The 19342-nt window shown below is 32.8% G+C and overlaps 1 protein-coding gene across 1 annotated transcript; it reads left to right on the top strand.

The window, feature by feature from the left end:
- Nucleotides 1-3: 3 nt before the first annotated feature.
- On the top strand, nucleotides 4-18734 carry LOC143245631 (mitochondrial-processing peptidase subunit alpha-like). Its single transcript, XM_076491983.1, is given in 12 exon segments — nucleotides 4-54; nucleotides 1159-1206; nucleotides 1208-1242; nucleotides 1516-1618; nucleotides 5118-5210; nucleotides 7112-7284; nucleotides 9982-10090; nucleotides 10499-10710; nucleotides 11578-11668; nucleotides 15320-15382; nucleotides 17051-17195; nucleotides 18005-18734. Coding segments are annotated over 12 exon segments (1293 nt in total). The 3' UTR covers nucleotides 18175-18734.
- Nucleotides 18735-19342: the final 608 nt, after the last annotated feature.

Raw genomic sequence — 19342 nt, 5'->3', positions numbered from 1 at the left:
TAAATGGCAATGGAACATGGTTACAAAATGACTTGCACTTGTTTTGGCAAGAAAGTAAATATGTAATTAATTTCAATGATTGTTTTATGAATTATAAAAAGTTTTAAAACATTAAATATGTATGTTTTTCTTTCTTTTGATTAACATTTTTTAATTAGATTGTACTCAGGATACTTGCCAGAATCTCTATCAAAACATGACAGTATGGGGGTCAGAACATTATTGGTGGAAATATTACATTTTTGTGTTAAATAAAGCAATTAATCTATGACAGCAGACATCTTGCAACAAGTAACTTGGTTGAAATGTGTGGTTATTATGGTGATTATGTGTACTTGTAATGTTAAATGTGCCAGAAATTCTCAGAAATAATTTTTTGAATTCATAATAATGTTCTGAAGAAGAATATATTTTACTGCTGAAAGTGTATGAATCTTTTGTATAATAATATTCCAAGTTTTTCTACATACAAACAAAGTAGTTGGAATTATCAAATATGACTTTCACACCTGAGTGAGTGACTTCATTTATTGAAATTGTAGCTGAAATACTTGTAAAGAACTTAAGCAGCTTTGTATCACAAAAAACTGCTGTTTTTTGATTTTATATATATTGCGATCTGTGGTGTCTGTCTGAGGATTTGTCTGTCTTTTGTTTAAAAAGTTGCACATGTAGGTAAAATTTAACATTTACTTTTGAAATAACGGGGAAACATCATGAGAATAAATATTTTACACTAAATTGTTCGGAATCGATCACGGTATCACTGGCCACTTAATATGTGACATGAAGAATAACGAACTATTCAAAAGTGCTCCAGTTTTGAGTCTCACTTGAAAACCATTACAGTTTCTGTGTGTGATCTTGTGTGCTAACTTCACAACCAAAATAAAAATGTTGATTTTACTGTATGTTACTATCGAGCATCTTTTAGTATGACTGAAATATTCAACACTTTTTTTTTACGGTGGTAGGAAGAAGTAGCTCGCAGTTTGGGGTTGTAACCGAAACCAAGAGCACAACACAGTTAACCTGTTTTAAAGTTTATGAAGTAAGTTGAATTGATATATTAAACTTTTCCTGTCACTGGGGACAGGTAATTATTCTTGTAAAACTTAATGTGTAAAAGTTAAAGTACCATTGTGCTCTTTTCCCCAGTCAACAAGAGATTTTCCTGATAAAGATGCAATTCTTCAAGAATTGGAAAAAACATGGTGGTATTTGTGACTGTCAAGGTTCCAGGTAAGTTTCTAGATTCATAACTTCAAAAGAAATGTGATTTGTTTGTCTCTAGTTGAAGAGGTGACATAAAAGTTCCTACCAACTCACTTATTTAAAGTTGGGAAACTAGTTTCGTAATGAGGATTTAAAGGTTAGGATATTTCTCCACAAAACAGCATACAGAATAGATGTTACAAAGTATTTGTTCTTTGTGTTTATGTCATATTTCTTTGCTTGATGTAAGTATATTTTCTTGAGTACTGGATGGTACATTCTTGGGTTTTGTTTTCACAGAGATACTATGATCTACGCTGCTTCAGCAGATTCCCGTGGATTAGAACCAGTCATTAAACTGTTGGCTGATGTTGTCTTGAGACCAAAGATAACAACGGAAGAGGTTAGTTGTTTGAATTGAAGACACAAGTTTATGGGTATAATAGATTCCAAAAGTTAAATGTCTCCATGGGCTTCTGTATTTTACACAGCCTTGTAACCACTGTGTAACTATGGTGGTTTACATATTATAATTCTGAAAATGCTTGATATATCTTCATGAAATTTTTCAAGTTTTTTAGTAAACATTCAAAGTCCTTTGAAGACAAAAGTAATAGCACTTTTAATATGGTAATGTTACTAAACTTTTGTCCACATTTGCATGGTGTCAGGTGTTGACTGCACCAAGTGAAAAGTAATTTTCAACTTAAGGTTAAATTTTCTTTTCTTAATCTGAATATTGTCAGATGTCTTTTACATAATTTCTAAAAACATTGAAACAAGTATCAAATGTTTATCTGTTATTTTCTCTGCTATAACTATATGCATTTGGTCAGTTTGACTGGCCTTGTAGTTACCATAAACAGTTAGGAATTAAGTTGTTAAAGGAAATCACAATCATTTATTCTAGATTGATGCTTGTAAAATTGTTCATCAGTTTATATTTAGTTTTATTGGCATTTCAGCTGTGCCTGACTAATAATCCCCACCACACAAGTTGTAAATTGAATTTATTGATTTACATGATGCGTTGATCTGCTCGTAAACATATCCCCTTGAATAATTTTTATCAGTATTATTTTCTCATTGTCTTATCTAATGTAACCTAATAAGTTTATAATCCTCACATTTTAACTTTTATAATAAAATACAGATGAAAAACAATATAACACCTAAGTTTTTTTGTTTTTGCTACTGACTGTCAGCGTAACTAATTTTTATACCGATTGCACTACTGTGCTAAATAATTTCTTTTTAATTGAATAATGGACATAAGAACACAGGATAATAATATGTAATAATATCTTATAATTATTACAGTGTAGAAATTAGAAACTTTTTTAGGTTAGATTAGATAAAGAATAAGAATAATAATGAAAGTTTTCATGAAATGTGCTTGCAAGCAGTTCCCAAGTAGCTTGTACTTTATGTGATTCCATAGGGTAACATGAGCTGCAAATTCACCAAGTGAGTTACAGCTCATATGTGCATATGTTAAATAGGCATGGCACAAAGGACAATAAAACAAAGTTTAAAGGTCAACAGATGTATACTTTTACAAGTTCAAACCTATTTAAGATAAACAAATGTAGTTTCATGTAATCTGAAGCCATTCTGGAAAGGGTAATTTAGATTTATTTTTATTTTTAGTGGTTACGAGGTTGGTCAATTTGATCAACCTTATACAGAGTTAAAGTGGACAAAATATAAAGTTTTATGGAATAAAATCGAAATTTATTTAGAAGGTTGTAAAGATTAGACAAATGAAATTTGAGATTTTTCAGGTGAAAAACACTTTGTACAGTAAGCACTCTGACTATATATTCATGAAGAAATCTTTAGTGAAGATACTTCATCAAAACTCTGGGTTTTTGTCTACGAATGACACTTAATGATTACTGAAAGTCTGCAAAATTTTGAGACAAACAACAGAAGTTACAGTATGGAAACTAAAAGTCAGTTTGGGGTCATGAACTTGACTGATTCAACCAAGCCTGTAGCAAGAGAGTTAATTACATTCTGATTGTAACATTGTATAAGGGTTACAAAATGTATAGAAAATGGTACCTGTGAAGAAAGAGTTAATTATAATTTAGAATAATATATTTTTAATGTCATAATTTTTATTTTTCTTCCAAATTTGGGAATTTTTTGCTTCTGTTTTCAAATCTTGATAGAAAAAACAAAACTTATTCTGTTTCTATTATTTGATTAGCACTTGTTAACTGTGAACACTGATGTTTGGAATGACTTGGAAATAAATAATAAAGTTTATGAAAAAAATTAAATGTTCAGTAGTTGGATGTTTGGTTTTCAGTTATTAATTTTTAGAATTTGTTCATGTATTAATTGACTTGCCTACTTATTCCTGTTTATTAACCACTGTCACACCTATTTAACTGCCTCTTGTGTCCTTAAAGTTCATTAAACAATTGAACCATATTTGACCTTCAATTTAATTTGATAATATTTTTAATCTACATTAGTTTTGAATTTAGAACAACAGTTTAATAATCATTTTACATTTAGGGATGACATGTTTAAAGCTAGTTTTTATTGTCATCATTTTGTTACAGGAAACTTGCAGTTTGAACTTTTGTTTTATTCAGTGATTTAGATCAATTGTTTCTGCATCTTTTTGTGAAAAGTAAAAACAACTGATGAAAGTAAACCTGTGGTCACATAACCAAAACCTATTTCTGTGAACAGTTATTTCACCTTGTAGTGAAAGGATTTTATATACGCGACAGAATCTTTGGTAATTCAGAAGTCTTGCGTGCAATTTGCTTGTATTTTGGAATTACACACCATACTCAAAGTACATCCAGAGCTGTACGCTCTGGTATTGTTCAGGTCTCTGGCACAAAACTAAAGAAAAAATTTTTCTTTTAGCTGTTGGTCATATAGTAACTTCAAACACCTTATAAGACTGTTCACAACTGCAATCATTTCATTCTGATGTAAATATAAGCGAGTTATGCATCATTTAACTGAATGTTATCAAATATCAAGTAATCTTCCAGCTACCAGTTAAAACATTTGTAATTAAATAGCACAGGACAGTCATACATGGTTTCATAACAGTGTTACAAAGAACTTGTTCAACCTGAGGAATAAATATTGTTGCAGCTCAGCTTTGTGTTTATGCTAGGCCTGCGTTATGTAGAACGTAAAGGATACGTACACAAATTGAATTGAAGATATTGAAAAATAACCAACAGAATTTAATAATGTGTTTCAAAATCAGCCAAAGATTCAAGAAATTGGCTTTTTGAATTTATTTTAGGGTTACCACTCAGGATAGTATCTTCTAATGTTGCTGCTCTGTTCTACACTGATTTAGGGTTACCACTCAGGATAGTATCTTCTAATGTTGCTGCTCTGTTCTACACTGAATGATAAAATAATTCCATAACAGATGTACATAAACTGATAATAAACCTTGCACTATGCACCTTCAGACTTGCATAAAGATTTCCAGGGAAATTTAAGGATAACTTTTAGATATTTATTGCCAAGATGCCAAATCTATTTGCTCCAAATATTGAGTAGCAAGATTTGAAATTTAGTTATTAGTTGTCATATAGATGGTCTGATATGTCATAAGCTGTAAAAATATTTGACTCATTTCTTCTGTTTGTTTAGCAGTGGTTGGATTCTTAACTGTTCATTTTTGGTATTGACTGTATCATTTTTGTGTGTGTGTCTTTAAGTATAATATGACTTAAAACAAATACTGAAGGGCAAAACTGATTCAAGTCATTAAACATTTGTATGATGTGACATTGGCTTTTGTTATTTTAATTTTCAGTAACATTCCTCAAGCTTTCTACATAATCTACTTCAAGTTGTAAAATGTAGTTGTATGTTGGTTTAGAAAATGTCTGTTTTCCTGTTACTAGGTGAATGTAGCACAACAAACTGTCAAGTTTGATTTAGAGGACATGGAACTTAGACCTGACCAGGAACCAATTCTGTTTGAAATGATTCATGGTGTAAGTACAGTCACATTTTAAGTCATCCTTTTGAATATTTTAAAAGTGAAACATGGTGGTCATCTTGAGACTGCTTAAAATCATTCAAGCAACATTACTTCTATGATGCATACTTTTTGTTTTTACCACTGGCATGGAATAAGACTTTGCCAGCATACTAATCCATGCAAAAAAAAATAAGTTCTTGGTATGTGGCTGCCCTTTGTGATTTAGTATAAATACATAATGATAGATAGTGATCACAACTTGAAAATTACAAACAGTAATTTGCTCATTTTGATATGCAAAGGAACATGATTGGCTGAGTTACTACAACATATTTGATTTTGTGGAAGCTTCGCTCGATGTTACGAGATATTGATTGAAAATGTCAGAAGAAACAAAAGCTATAAAGACATTTAACATTCAAGGAGCAGTTAATTTTTTAAAAAATAACTACATTTTTTATCAAAAATAAAAATAGATATAGGCACAGGGAAGATGACTACAATGTAACAATTGTATAGATGTTTTCAGTATGTACACAAGTGGAACAGTTGTAATGATTCAATGTTGATCATGTTACGTTTTTATGACTTGTGAAGTTGATACCTACTTCATTATGTGAACAGCCCACTTGAGAAAACTTCTATAAGCAGTACTGTGGAGTTATAATGCATGACACAAAATTACTATATTAGTTACATACTTAATGTTTTCAGCTCTTCTATGTAAGCATTCCTTGTAGATTTATTAAAACTTGGACATAATCACTGAAGTCTGTCTGAAACAAAATACAATGCAGTTGGTCCTAAACACTGACCTTGCATACCTGCTGTGCTCCTTGATGTATTTATTGTCCTAAACACTGACCTTGCATACCTGCTGTGCTCCTTGATGTATTTATTATTGTAACTGAAGACACTTTGTGAACTTTTCTGTGTAGCAATTTTTTTGAAAACAAAATTATATTAAAAATATTTAAATATAGAATGTTTTATTGGCTGCAGCAAATCACGTGACATAGTTACTAACTAAGAGGCGTGTGCTGCTTCAATTTGGAATATTGTTTTGTAACAAAAAATGTTCTCACCTCCTTTACATCCCACATTTTACTTACCCCTATCCCTGTGTTTTTAACGTTAAGTGCACTGGTCCACCAAAAGAAATGTAGAGATTTTGTATAGTTATATATTACAGAGAACATAAAGGAAAAACAATATCCATTTTATTATGAATGAAGATCATGGTCTTGTGTTTTAATGATACAAACATCATTCTCTTATGTGTGAACTTTGTTTCAAAAATGAAAGCCCCATTGTTGCTGCTCAAAGAACATGCCATCTATAACTCGGTATTAACATTGCTTCTTCTGAATGTGTCACTAACGAGAATTGTGGTTTTTAACAACGTGGAGCTGTCTGCCATTTAGTATGAACAACAGTGGCAGTATTGTGTTATCTGTTCCCAGGCAGCGTTGTGTTGACTGTTCCCCAGGCAGCGTTGTGTTGACTGTTCCCCAGGCAGCGTTGTGTTGTCTGTCCCCCAGGCAGTATTGTGTTAACCTATACAATCTCCAGATTTTGTCAGCAGCAGACTTGTTTTTTTTTAGGATTACTTAATGAATAGAGTGTAGGTTAATAACCTATGGACACTACAGGATTTGAAAAGTAACTTTGACCTCTACAGTGGAAGGTCTCATCTGTACAGCCTGCCAGTATATTTCAGTATTTAGTAGACATCTACCAGACATTGATTTTCCTTTTTAACTGTTGCAAGAAATCTTATTTAGCTATGTAAATAATAAACACAAACTATACCAACAGATGTTGTGAATTATCACAGTTTTAAATCCCTACGCATCTCTTTAGCAGACCCGGTACATCTTGTTACTTTCTTTGAAATATATTTTTTTTTTACAGGCAGCGTACCAAAACAACACGCTCGGTTTACCAAAGCTCTGCCCACCAGAAAACATTGATATTATAAACAGGAATGTTCTTTTCACGTACTTGAAGCATTATTACACTCCATCACGTATGGTTGTTGCAGGTGTGGGAGTGGACCACGAAGCTTTGGTGGACTGCACCCAAAAGTAAGCAAGACATTAGTAATATGTTTCATGGTGGACTGCACCCAAAAGTAAGCATGTAATATGTTTCAGTTAAACGTAGTAACAAATGTGTTTTGATAATATTGACATCTTCAGGTATTCGGTAATGACGTGGGGTATATGCACAGCTGAATAACAAATGTGTTTTGATAATATTGACATCTTCAGGTATTCGGTAATGACATGTGGGGTATATGCACAGCTGAATAACAAATGTGTTTTGATAATATTGACATCTTCAGGTATTCGGTAATGACATATCTGGGGTATATGCACAGCTGAGTAACAAATGTGTTTTGATAATATTGACATCTTCAGGTATTCGGTAATGACATATCTGGGGTATATGCACAGCTGAATAACAAATGTGTTTTGATAATATTGACATCTTCAGGTATTCGGTAATGACATATCTGGGGTATATGCACAGCTGAATAACAAATGTGTTTTGATAATATTGACATCTTCAGGTATTCGGTAATGACATATCTGGGGTATATGCACAGCTGAGTAACAAATGTGTTTTGATAATATTGACATCTTCAGGTATTCGGTAATGACATATCTGGGGTATATGCACAGCTGAGTAACAAATGTGTTTTGATAATATTGACATCTTCAGGTATTTGGTAATGACATATCTGGGGTATATGCACAGCTGAATAACAAATGTGTTTTGATAATATTGACATCTTCAGGTATTCGGTAATGACATATCTGGGGTATATGCACAGCTGAGTAACAAATGTGTTTTGATAATATTGACATCTTCAGGTATTCAGTAATGACATATCTGGGGTATATGCACAGCTGAGTAACAAATGTGTTTTGATAATATTGACATCTTCAGGTATTCGGTAATGACATATCTGGGGTATATGCACAGCTGAATAACAAATGTGTTTTGATAATATTGACATCTTCAGGTATTTGGTAATGACATATCTGGGGTATATGCACAGCTGAATAACAAATGTGTTTTGATAATATTGACATCTTCAGGTATTCGGTAATGACATATCTGGGGTATATGCACAGCTGAGTAACAAATGTGTTTTGATAATATTGACATCTTCAGGTATTCGGTAATGACATATCTGGGGTATATGCACAGCTGAATAACAAATGTGTTTTGATAATATTGACATCTTCAGGTATTCGGTAATGACATATCTGGGGTATATGTACAGCTGAGTAACAAATGTGTTTTGATAATATTGACATCTTCAGGTATTCGTAATGACATATCTGGGGTATATGCACAGCTGAATAACAAATGTGTTTTGATAATATTGACATCTTCAGGTATTCGGTAATGACATATCTGGGGTATATGCACAGCTGAATAACAAATGTGTTTTGATAATATTGACATCTTCAGGTATTCGGTAATGACATATCTGGGGTATATGCACAGCTGAATAACAAATGTGTTTTGATAATATTGACATCTTCAGGTATTCGGTAATGACATATCTGGGGTATATGTACAGCTGAATAACAAATGTGTTTTGATAATATTGACATCTTCAGGTATTCGGTAATGACATATCTGGGGTATATGCACAGCTGAATAACGTGTTTTGATAATATTGACATCTTCAGGTATTCGGTAATGACATATCTGGGGTATATGCACAGCTGAGTAACGTGTTTTGATAATATTGACATCTTCAGGTATTCGGTAATGACATATCTGGGGTATATGTACAGCTGAATAACAAATGTGTTTTGATAATATTGACATCTTCAGGTATTCGGTAATGACATATTTGGGGTATATGTACAGCTGAATAACAAATGTGTTTTGATGATATTGACGTCTTCAGGTATTCGGTAATGACATATCTGGGGTATATGTACAGCTGAGTAACAAATGTGTTTTGATAATATTGACGTCTTCAGGTATTCGGTAATGACATATCTGGGGTATATGTACAGCTGAATAACAAATGTGTTTTGATAATATTGACATCTTCAGGTATTCAGTAATGACATATCTGGGGTATATGCACAGCTGAATAACAAATGTGTTTTGATAATATTGACATCTTCAGGTATTCGGTAATGACATATCTGGGGTATATGCACAGCTGAATAACAAATGTGTTTTGATAATATTGACATCTTCAGGTATTTCGGTAATGACATATCTGGGGTATATGCACAGCTGAATAACAAATGTGTTTTGATAATATTGACATCTTCAGGTATTCAGTAATGACATATCTGGGGTATATGCACAGCTGAGTAACAAATGTGTTTTGATAATATTGACATCTTCAGGTATTCAGTAATGACATATCTGGGGTATATGCACAGCTAAATAACATACATTTTACAGAACAAGTAGTGTATTTTTGCATATAAATTTCTCAACAAGTGGGTTTCTCGACATCACTGAGAACAAGTAGTGTCTTGTGAAACTTGAATTGTTAGATAGTTTTTGTTGTACTTCATTCTTAATGTATAGTTCCAGTTATAAATGAAAACAAAATCTTACTAGAGGAATTTTTTATTCAGGACTGTTACATTTATAGAGTTATGAAAACTTGAAGTTTTTCTGTAGTCTAGGTACTTTATATTTATACATACAAAACTTTTTCAGCTGTTTTTTTTATCTCTGTTTGATGATAGTAGTTGTTAAACAATTCTAAGTTTAGAGACCTATTTCATCAGGTACTTTGAAGAAGAAAAACCTGTCTGGGAAGAAAATCCAACGTTAGTTATAGATACTAGGATACAAGCTGATAAATCGATATCTCAGTATACAGGAGGAATTATACAGGTAAGTTGTGGCTCTAAAAACTTGCGTAAGCTATGACAGCAAGGTAGTGAGAATTGTCCATATGCAACTTAACAACAGTTGGATGTTCAGCCATCTTCCCTTTGTGTATGTAGAACTGATTTCTTGCTTCTCATTCCTGATAAAATGTATTACCGACACTTCTGTTAAATCATAGAATTAGTTTTTCAGAATTATTTAACCAATTTTTTCTTGATAAACTATATTACATGAAAACAAAAAAGGGGTCAGAATAGGTTTATACCAAAAACATCAAAAGGGGACATATATTAAATTTCAAACTACTTAAATTCTGTTCTGTGGACAATGTTGTTCATTGTTTTCATTTCTTTCTCTTTAAAACCTGAATTTTTCCTTCAGTTTATTCTTGCCGTTTCCAATTTGATACAGATTGAAAAGGATTTGTCGAATGTAAGTCTAGGTCCAACTCCGATACCTGAATTGGCCCATTTAGTCCTAGGGCTGGAGAGTAGTTCTCACCAAGATCCCGACTTCATACCATTCTGCGTACTGAACATGATGATGGGAGGAGGAGGGTCATTTTCTGCTGGTGGGCCTGGAAAGGGAATGTACACTCGTCTGTACACGAACGTGTTAAATAGGTTTGTATTAGTATTAAGGCCTTAATTTGAGAAACTGGTAACTGTAGGTGACAGTAAATGGTTCCTAATGGGCTGTCAAAAATGTTACTAATATAAAAGATGTTCTCATTGCAGGAGGCACCTATGTTGAAAACATTACATCTAACCTATACTAACTTAACCATTATGAATTAATAAACACTGAGTATGCCTTAGTTTATCAGACTGTGGTTCTAAGGTTCCATGGTTCACACCAGTTGCACCAATCCTTCCCCCTTTCACACCCAAAAAACCTGCTTCAGACTTTAGGGTAATAGATTTGTAATAAGAGTGAAATCTCAGTCTAACTCTTTGATCTGACAAAGTAGCCCAAGAGTTGGCAGTAGGTAGTTTTTACTACCCTCTAGTCTTACACTTCTAAACTAGGGATGAGTTGTGCAGATAGCTTTGAGTATCTGTGAATGAAATACAACAACAAAATAAACATTACAAGTCAGAAAACATGTTTTAAACCAAATGCAAGATATGAAGGGTTTTTTTTTCCATCAAGGATATAACTTTAACTTAACTGTAATCAGACTGATTTTTGAGTTTCGTAAAACTATTAATTGAAATATGGATAATCCAATCATGAAACGTAGTTTTTACTGTAAGAAATGCAGTTTGCAAGAAATAATTTTGAGATCTTCGCCATGGATGTCATTTAAAATTGTAAATGCTCATTTCATTTGGTTCTTAAATAGAAACAAACAGGTTTATATTATCAAATAGAAAAAATATGACATCTCAAAGTTTTTTAAAAAGGGTATAAAGTATTAGGACAGTAATGTAGAATGTCATTATTGTAGTGCAGAGTTTATAGAAAGAAATAATACCTGTGTTTACCAGGCATCATTGGATGTACAATGCAACTGCTTACAACCACGCTTATAATGACAGTGGAATATTCTGTATCCATGCAGGTGCTCACCCATCTCAGGTAAATAGTTTTAACTTTTTATCATCAGTTATCAACTGGTCAGTAACACAATTTTGTTACCCATTTCTTTTCTTGTGGTAAGGTTCCTTAGGACATCTAGAACTGAGTTGTGATTAATCATAATTTTGTCAAGAATTCAATTTTATTGTATGTTACGATTTCTTCTTCATTGTACATGGATATTTGCCTTGGTGTTTAAGGAATTATTTGAATTTGATATATGCTATACTTGGTTTTTAACATTATTGTATGTTAACTGGTACAACATGAAAGTAGTAAGATAGTGTTAACATTATTGTATGTTAAGTGATAGAACATGGAAAGTAGTAGGACAGTGTTAACATTATTGTGTGCCAGTTGATCCAACGTGGAAAGTAGTAGGATAGTGCTAACGTTATTGTGTGTCAGTTGATCCAACATGGAAAGTAGTAAGATAGTGTTAACATTATTGTGTGTTAAGGTATACAACATGGAAAGTAGTAGGACAGTGTTAACATTATTGTGTGTTAAGGTATACAACATGGAAAGTAGTAGGATAGTGCTAACATTATTGTGTGTCAGTTGATCCAACATGGAAAGCAGTAGGATAGTGTTAACATTATTGTGTGTTAAGGTATACAACATGGAAAGTAGTAGGATAGTGCTAACATTATTGTGTGTCAGTTGATCCAACATGGAAAGTAGTAGGATAGTGTTAACATTATTGTGTGTCAGTTGATCCAACATGGAAAGCAGTAGGACAGTGTTAACATTATTGTGTGTTAATTTATACAACATGTAAATTGTAGGATAGTGTTAACATTATTGTGTGCCAGTTGATCCAACATGGAAAGTAGTAGGATAGTGCTAACATTATTGTGTGTCAGTTGATCCAACATGGAAAGTAGTAGGATAGTGTTAACATTATTGTGTGTCAGTTGATCCAACATGGAAAGCAGTAGGACAGTGTTAACATTATTGTGTGTTAATTTATACAACATGTAAATTGTAGGATAGTGTTAACATTATTGTGTGCCAGTTGATCCAACATGGAAAGTAGTAGGATAGTGCTAACATTATTGTGTGTCAGTTGATCCAACATGGAAAGTAGTAGGATAGTGTTAACATTATTGTGTGTCAGTTGATCCAACATGGAAAGCAGTAGGACAGTGTTAACATTATTGTGTGTTAAGGTATACAACATGGAAAGTAGTAGGATAGTGCTAACATTATTGTGTGTCAGTTGATCCAACATGGAAAGCAGTAGGACAGTGTTAACATTATTGTGTGTTAATTTATACAACATGTAAAGTAGTAGGATAGTGCTAACATTATTGTGTGTCAGTTGATCCAACATGGAAAGTAGTAAGATAGTGTTAACATTATTGTGTGTTAAGGTATACAACATGGAAAGTAGTAGGACAGTGTTTACATTATTGTGTGTTAAGGTGTACAACATGGAAAGTAGTAGGATAGTGCTAACATTATTGTGTGTCAGTTGATCCAACATGGAAAGTAGTAGGATAGTGTTAACATTATTGTGTGTCAGTTGATCCAACATGGAAAGCAGTAGGACAGTGTTAACATTATTGTGTGTTAAGGTATACAACATGGAAAGTAGTAGGATAGTGCTAACATTATTGTGTGTTAAGGTATATAACATGGAAAGTAGTAGGATAGTGCTAACATTATTGTGTGTCAGTTGATCCAACATGGAAAGTAGTAAGATAGTGTTAACATTATTGTGTTAAGGTATACAACATGGAAAGTAGTAGGACAGTGTTAACATTATTGTGTGTTAAGGTATACAACATGGAAAGTAGTAGGATAGTGCTAACATTATTGTGTGTCAGTTGATCCAACATGGAAAGTAGTAGGATAGTGTTAACATTATTGTGTATCAGTTGATCCAACATGGAAAGCAGTAGGATATTGTTAACATTATTGTGTGTTAAGGTATACAACATGGAAAGTAGTAGGATAGTGTTAACATTATTGTGTGTTAAGGTATACAACATGGAAAGTAATAGGATAGTGTTAACATTATTGTGTGTCAGTTGATCCAACATGGAAAGCAGTAGGACAGTGTTAACATTATTGTGTGTTAAGGTATACAACATGGAAAGTAATAGGATAGTGTTAACATTATTGTGTGTCAGTTGATCCAACATGGAAAGTAGTAGGATAGTGTTAACATTATTGTGTGTTAAGGTATACAGCATGGAAAGTAGTAGGATAGTGTTAACATTATTGTGTGTTAAGGTATACAGCATGGAAAGTAGTAGGATAGTGTTAACATTATTGTGTGTTAAGGTATACAGCATGGAAAGTAGTAGGATAGTGTTAACATTATTGTGTGTTAAGGTATCCAACATGGAACGTAGTAGGATAGTGTTAACATTATTTTGTGTTAAGGTATCCAACATGGAAAGTAGTAGGATAGTGTTAACATCATCAAGACTTCTTTTCCTCGCTCTGTTTTGGTTTTCATATTATCATGTGAGAAGTCTCCAATTTTGTTGATTTAAGATTAGTTGAGATTCTGTGTAGCTACTTGACAGTGTATGCTAAATCTGTTGTTCTGTAGTGGATTACATCATATTTTCTATCCAAGTTTCTGCTGTATGGGTGCTGTAAATAGTAGTAGCACTTTGGTATCATGCTTGTTGATGGTTGTTAATTGTTGGGGTAAGTTGTAGTTTCTAATTGTAGCATTTCCTGTAGCATTTCTAACAATGTAGGTAGCTGATCCCAGCATAATTTCAGTGTAAGTTACCTGTTTGTGGGTGTTTATATTTGCAGTATCTGGTACGCTCACTGATCCTTTAGTTCCTAGGATACCAAATACTCTCTTGGTACTGATCTTACCTCATTTTTTTTAATTGTTTGTACAAAAATCAGTTATTTAGCATTTAAGCAACATTATACATTATTTTTTGAAATATCTTAAAATAACGAATATTGGATGTTGTAACAATATTGATTGATGATTCAGTTCCATTAATTCAAAACTAGATAAGTTGTTTTGTGTTACTGTGAAAGTTATTAAAATTTACAAATAGAAGATTTCGTGTTGTTGTTACTTTAAGAACGATAACAATTTATAAACATCTAATCATAGTGGATTTTTTCTTTTTCTCTCATTACAGTTTGTGTGATTACATTAAAAATCACTTGAAATATATTAATTAAATTCTGGTATTAACCTGTTCAGTGCCATAGACAAGATAACTCGTTCAATTCGATCGGTAACACAGTGCCACGGACGAGTTAATTCGTTCTCAATAATACCTAACTACAACGCTAGATGTCAGCACCATACATGTATTTGACCTACTTACAAATTGTTTCACTTTCGATCCAAAATGGCGTCACGAAAAAAGTTACAAAATTAAGAAGCATTAGAGTTGTATTGCAGCAGCTGAAATACTTGGCAGTCAACTGGTTAATCCTTCATTAAAATTATTTTTGCTATGGGGAAAAGTTATAGACAGCTGAATACAGTGGTTAAAATAACAAGACAGATAAGAATTTGCTTTTAACACGTTGTGAATGGAAGTCATTCCATGCAGTTTCAGTTCTATTTTAGGGTTAGTTCTCTTAAAGAGAAAATTAGTCCTATCAACACAGGCTTGTTTATTTGTTCACAAACTCTTCATCTTCTGCTTGCAGTTAAAGGATTTGGTGGAAGTGATTGTAATGGAATTCACAAAGATGACAGGAAGAATATCAGAGGTAAGAAAACTTGTGTGGTTTTTACATCCTTTGTTGAAGTTATGCGATACAGTGTATCAAAGTTATAACTGCAGTGTATTGCAGTAAAGGTCATTTGGAACTCCCATGTGACTGAAACAGAGTTTTGAGACTCTGATGGCATTTATTGTTGTTGTTAGTTTGGCTACATTGCTTTTTCACTGTTACCCTTAGTATAACTTTTACATTGAATTATTTACATATAATTTGAATATAATACTTGCAATAATTACATGGCAGTTAATTACACTTGGTAATAACTTGGTCACTCTTGGACAACACATCCTTACAAGCTTTCCACAAACATCTTTCAAGATCGTGTTTAAGCAACCATTTGTGCATAAGTCAGCCAGTGTGAAGTCGTCAGAGATTGGAAGCTGGAATAAACAGCAGTTTCATTTATCATGATTTTAAAAGCTCTGCCATGGACTTTAATATGTAACTTAATGATTCATCATTTGTAGCATCCTTGCACTAAAAGTACTGGAGTATTACATTGCTCAATTGATAGCGGTGTTTTTGTGACAGTGGTTGGGTCCGTATTTGCTTCACCACATATTTTGTGAAATTTAAATTGCCTATTACATGAGAAACCTGAAACAATGATAAAGCTGCACAAAAAAAGGTAGAAAATCATTCATTTCTTCCTGCAGTGGTTCAAGTACATATAGATATTGTCCAGTATCCTTAGGAAGCAGCTCATTCACCTGTGGTTTATACTTCTTAGAAAGGACAAAAACTTGGTGTCATATTTTGCACTGTTAATTTAGATATGTACAGTGAAACCTCTCTAAGCAGCCACCCCTTGAAAGGGTCATTCAATGACAGTCCCTTTTCTGTTTACATAATCCCTAATTATGTACAGTGGAACCCCTCTAATCAGGAGAGTTTGTCTCAGTCCCAAAGGTGGCTGCTTTAGAGGGGTTCCACTGTACATTTGTTCTTTCTGTGTGTAGGGTTGAGGGCTCCAGATGACCGTCCTGCAAACTTTGAAGACACAAATGACATTTGTGTGAGATGAGGTGTTTACATAGATGATGCTTTTCAATATTACACTTAATGATTCTTAAAAATGAAATAATTTTCATATCTTTGTTCTTTTGCTAAATTCTGAAAGGGCTGTGGAATATTTAAATAGTCATAAGTCTAACCAAAGCAGTATTGCACTGTCAAAAGCTGCAGAATTTGCTGTAAAACAGAAATACTTTCAGTTGTGCTGAAACTCGCATGTGCTATGTAATGAGTGTTAAGTGAAACGTTTTATATAGTTTGGTTAACCTTACCTTGATGTCACTATTATCACAACCTTGAAATAATTCTGTTGTGTCATTTTGTTAGCTTTGGATTTGTACAGCAATCTTTTATTATAATTGTGTGCCCTTTAGTAAATAAAGTTTTTATCTTGGTAATTAATGGCTGTAGGTTCAAACATGTGATTTTTGATTGTAAGTGACATAATAACTCGTAAAGTAAATTCCGTTAACAGCCATTAACGTCTGGATTGTGTTATAATGGTACAAAAAAGAAATACCTCAATTGAAAAATAAAACGTTATAGATAGTCATGGAAATGTTTTTGTTCTTGTTCAACTCATAACGTAAATAAAAGTTTTAAGTGCGTTCTCTGTACTGATCTATTACCTTTTTAAAGGATGAGCTGAATAGAGCAAAGAAACAGCTTCAGTCGATGCTTATGATGAACTTAGAGTCTCGTCCAATCATGTTTGAAGATATTGGAAGACAAGTCCTAGCCACAGGGCACAGAAAACCTCCAGAATTCTTCATGGAAGAAATAGGTAAAACGCACTTAGTGTAAAAATACATTAAATTTCCTCTCTTGAGTAGAAATTGATTTAAACAAGTTTGGTACACAGGATTATTTTGTTCCTGAAAATATACATGTGTGTGCATATATATAAACAAGGGTATTTTATGAATATTCATTGCATTTTGATGTATAACTAAATTTACACTGCTTTAGCAAACACAGGAACAGGCTTACAGGTTTATTTCAAGTTGGTGAAACAAAACATTCTAGAAAATAGGACTCCTTTACTTTCCAATCAGAGTAACAAGGTATTACTTTAATTAAACCAAAGTTTACTATATCAGGATTGTTTCAATCATATAACTGTCATTACAGTAGATTTGTTGTTATGCGAGAAAATTAGGCTGTTCTAGACTTCAAGTATCATTAACCTGATAGTAAAAGTTTCTCATGAAAGATATGAAAAGGTTTTTGAAATATTAAACTTGTGGGGGCATTATAATGTGACTGTCAATCCCACTATTCATTGCTAAAAGAGTAGTCCACGAGTTGGCGGTGATGACTAGCTGCTTTCCCTCTAGTCTTACACTGCTAAGTTAGGGATGGCTAGTGCAGATAGCCCTCATGTAGTTTTGTGTAAAATTCACAACAAACTAAACTAATACAAAAGATGAAAAGAAAGAAAAGTACGTAATATTTCTGAATGTGTTAAACTCAGAATTTCATGTTGGTCAAGTCTTGTTGGACTAATTTTATAAACAAATTATTTCAAGATGATTTTATTAGTGCCTAATCAGTTTGTGATATAAATTGTATATCATTTTCTTACATTAAAAGGTAAAGTATCAGAAGAAGACATCAGAAGAGTAGCCTATCGTATGCTTCGAAGTAAACCAGCAGTAGCAGCGTTAGGAGATCTTAAAATACTGCCATCTTATGAAGATATAGAAACTGGGCTTTTGAATAAAGAAGGCAGACTACCTAAAAAGTTTTCTCTGTTTCGATAAAGTCACCTCTCACAGCAACGGTGGTAATATTTATAGAAGGTGTCGAAGTGACTGATTAGCTGCTTTAGTTCTGGATATCATATTAATTTCAAATTTTAATCACCTGTTCTATATAAGGTTTGAAAAAAATGGAACAAGAAAGTTGGTTTTTATCACCTTATAACCACTGTGCTGTGTAATATAAGACTAGCAGTTTGTACATCAGTTAGTGTTTTATGACACATAGTTAGCATCCTAATATTTTAAGTTTTAACTTTCATTAGACCACATAAACAACTCCTGAACTTATTTGCTTGGTTGAATGTAAAAAGTTGATATGCAAATACTAAGAAAAATATCATTTTTTAAATTTGAAGTTTATTTGATCATGTCAATTTCTGCCAACATACAACCATATTTTGTAGTTTTTTTCAGCCATTATATCTATATGACACCTTGTATGAAGATTCACTATCGTTCAGTCATACCAAATCATCATAAAATATTCGTATAATAATGTCTGATGTTCAAGAAAGTTTGACATGTATTTATGACATAATTAAATGATGTATCGTATTGCACTTAGAAGTTTCATTGCTGGAATGTTTATCTTTCTTTAGCATGTGGGATTTTGTGGACAACATGACAAACAAGTTCTCACCATTTTTTTAGTGCAGAGGGTGTATACAAAGTTTAACAATTATCATTACAATATAATATGCATGTGATCAAATATTATTTAACATTTCTCCAACTCAGCCTTTTGTTAACGTATTCTGGTATTAAATATCTTTGAATTTGTCCTAGTAACATACTGTTCACATTGGATGTTTTTGCACTGTATGTCTAAATATTGTAGTGTCCACAGTGGATGTGTTATGATATTAAATATCTTTGGATAAGTCCTAGTAGTATACTGTCCACTGTGATTGTGTTCTTACACTGTATGTCCTAATATTGTAGTGTCCACAGTGGATGTGTTATGATATTAAATATCTTTGGATAAGTCCTAGTAGTATACTGTCCACTGTGGTTCTGTTCTTACACTGTATGTCCTAATATTGTAGTGTCCACAGTGGATGTGTTATGATATTAAATATCTTTGGATAAGTCCTAGTAGTATACTGTCCACTGTGATTCTGTTCTTACGCTGTATGTCCTAATATTGTAGTGTCCACAGTGGATGTGT

Source organism: Tachypleus tridentatus, chromosome 2, assembly GCF_004210375.1.
Source record: "Tachypleus tridentatus isolate NWPU-2018 chromosome 2, ASM421037v1, whole genome shotgun sequence".
In the NCBI taxonomy this organism is placed as follows: Eukaryota; Metazoa; Arthropoda; class Merostomata; order Xiphosura; family Limulidae; genus Tachypleus; species Tachypleus tridentatus.
The sequence above is the reverse complement of the archived record's forward strand: the minus strand, read 5'-3'. Positions and strand labels throughout refer to the sequence as shown.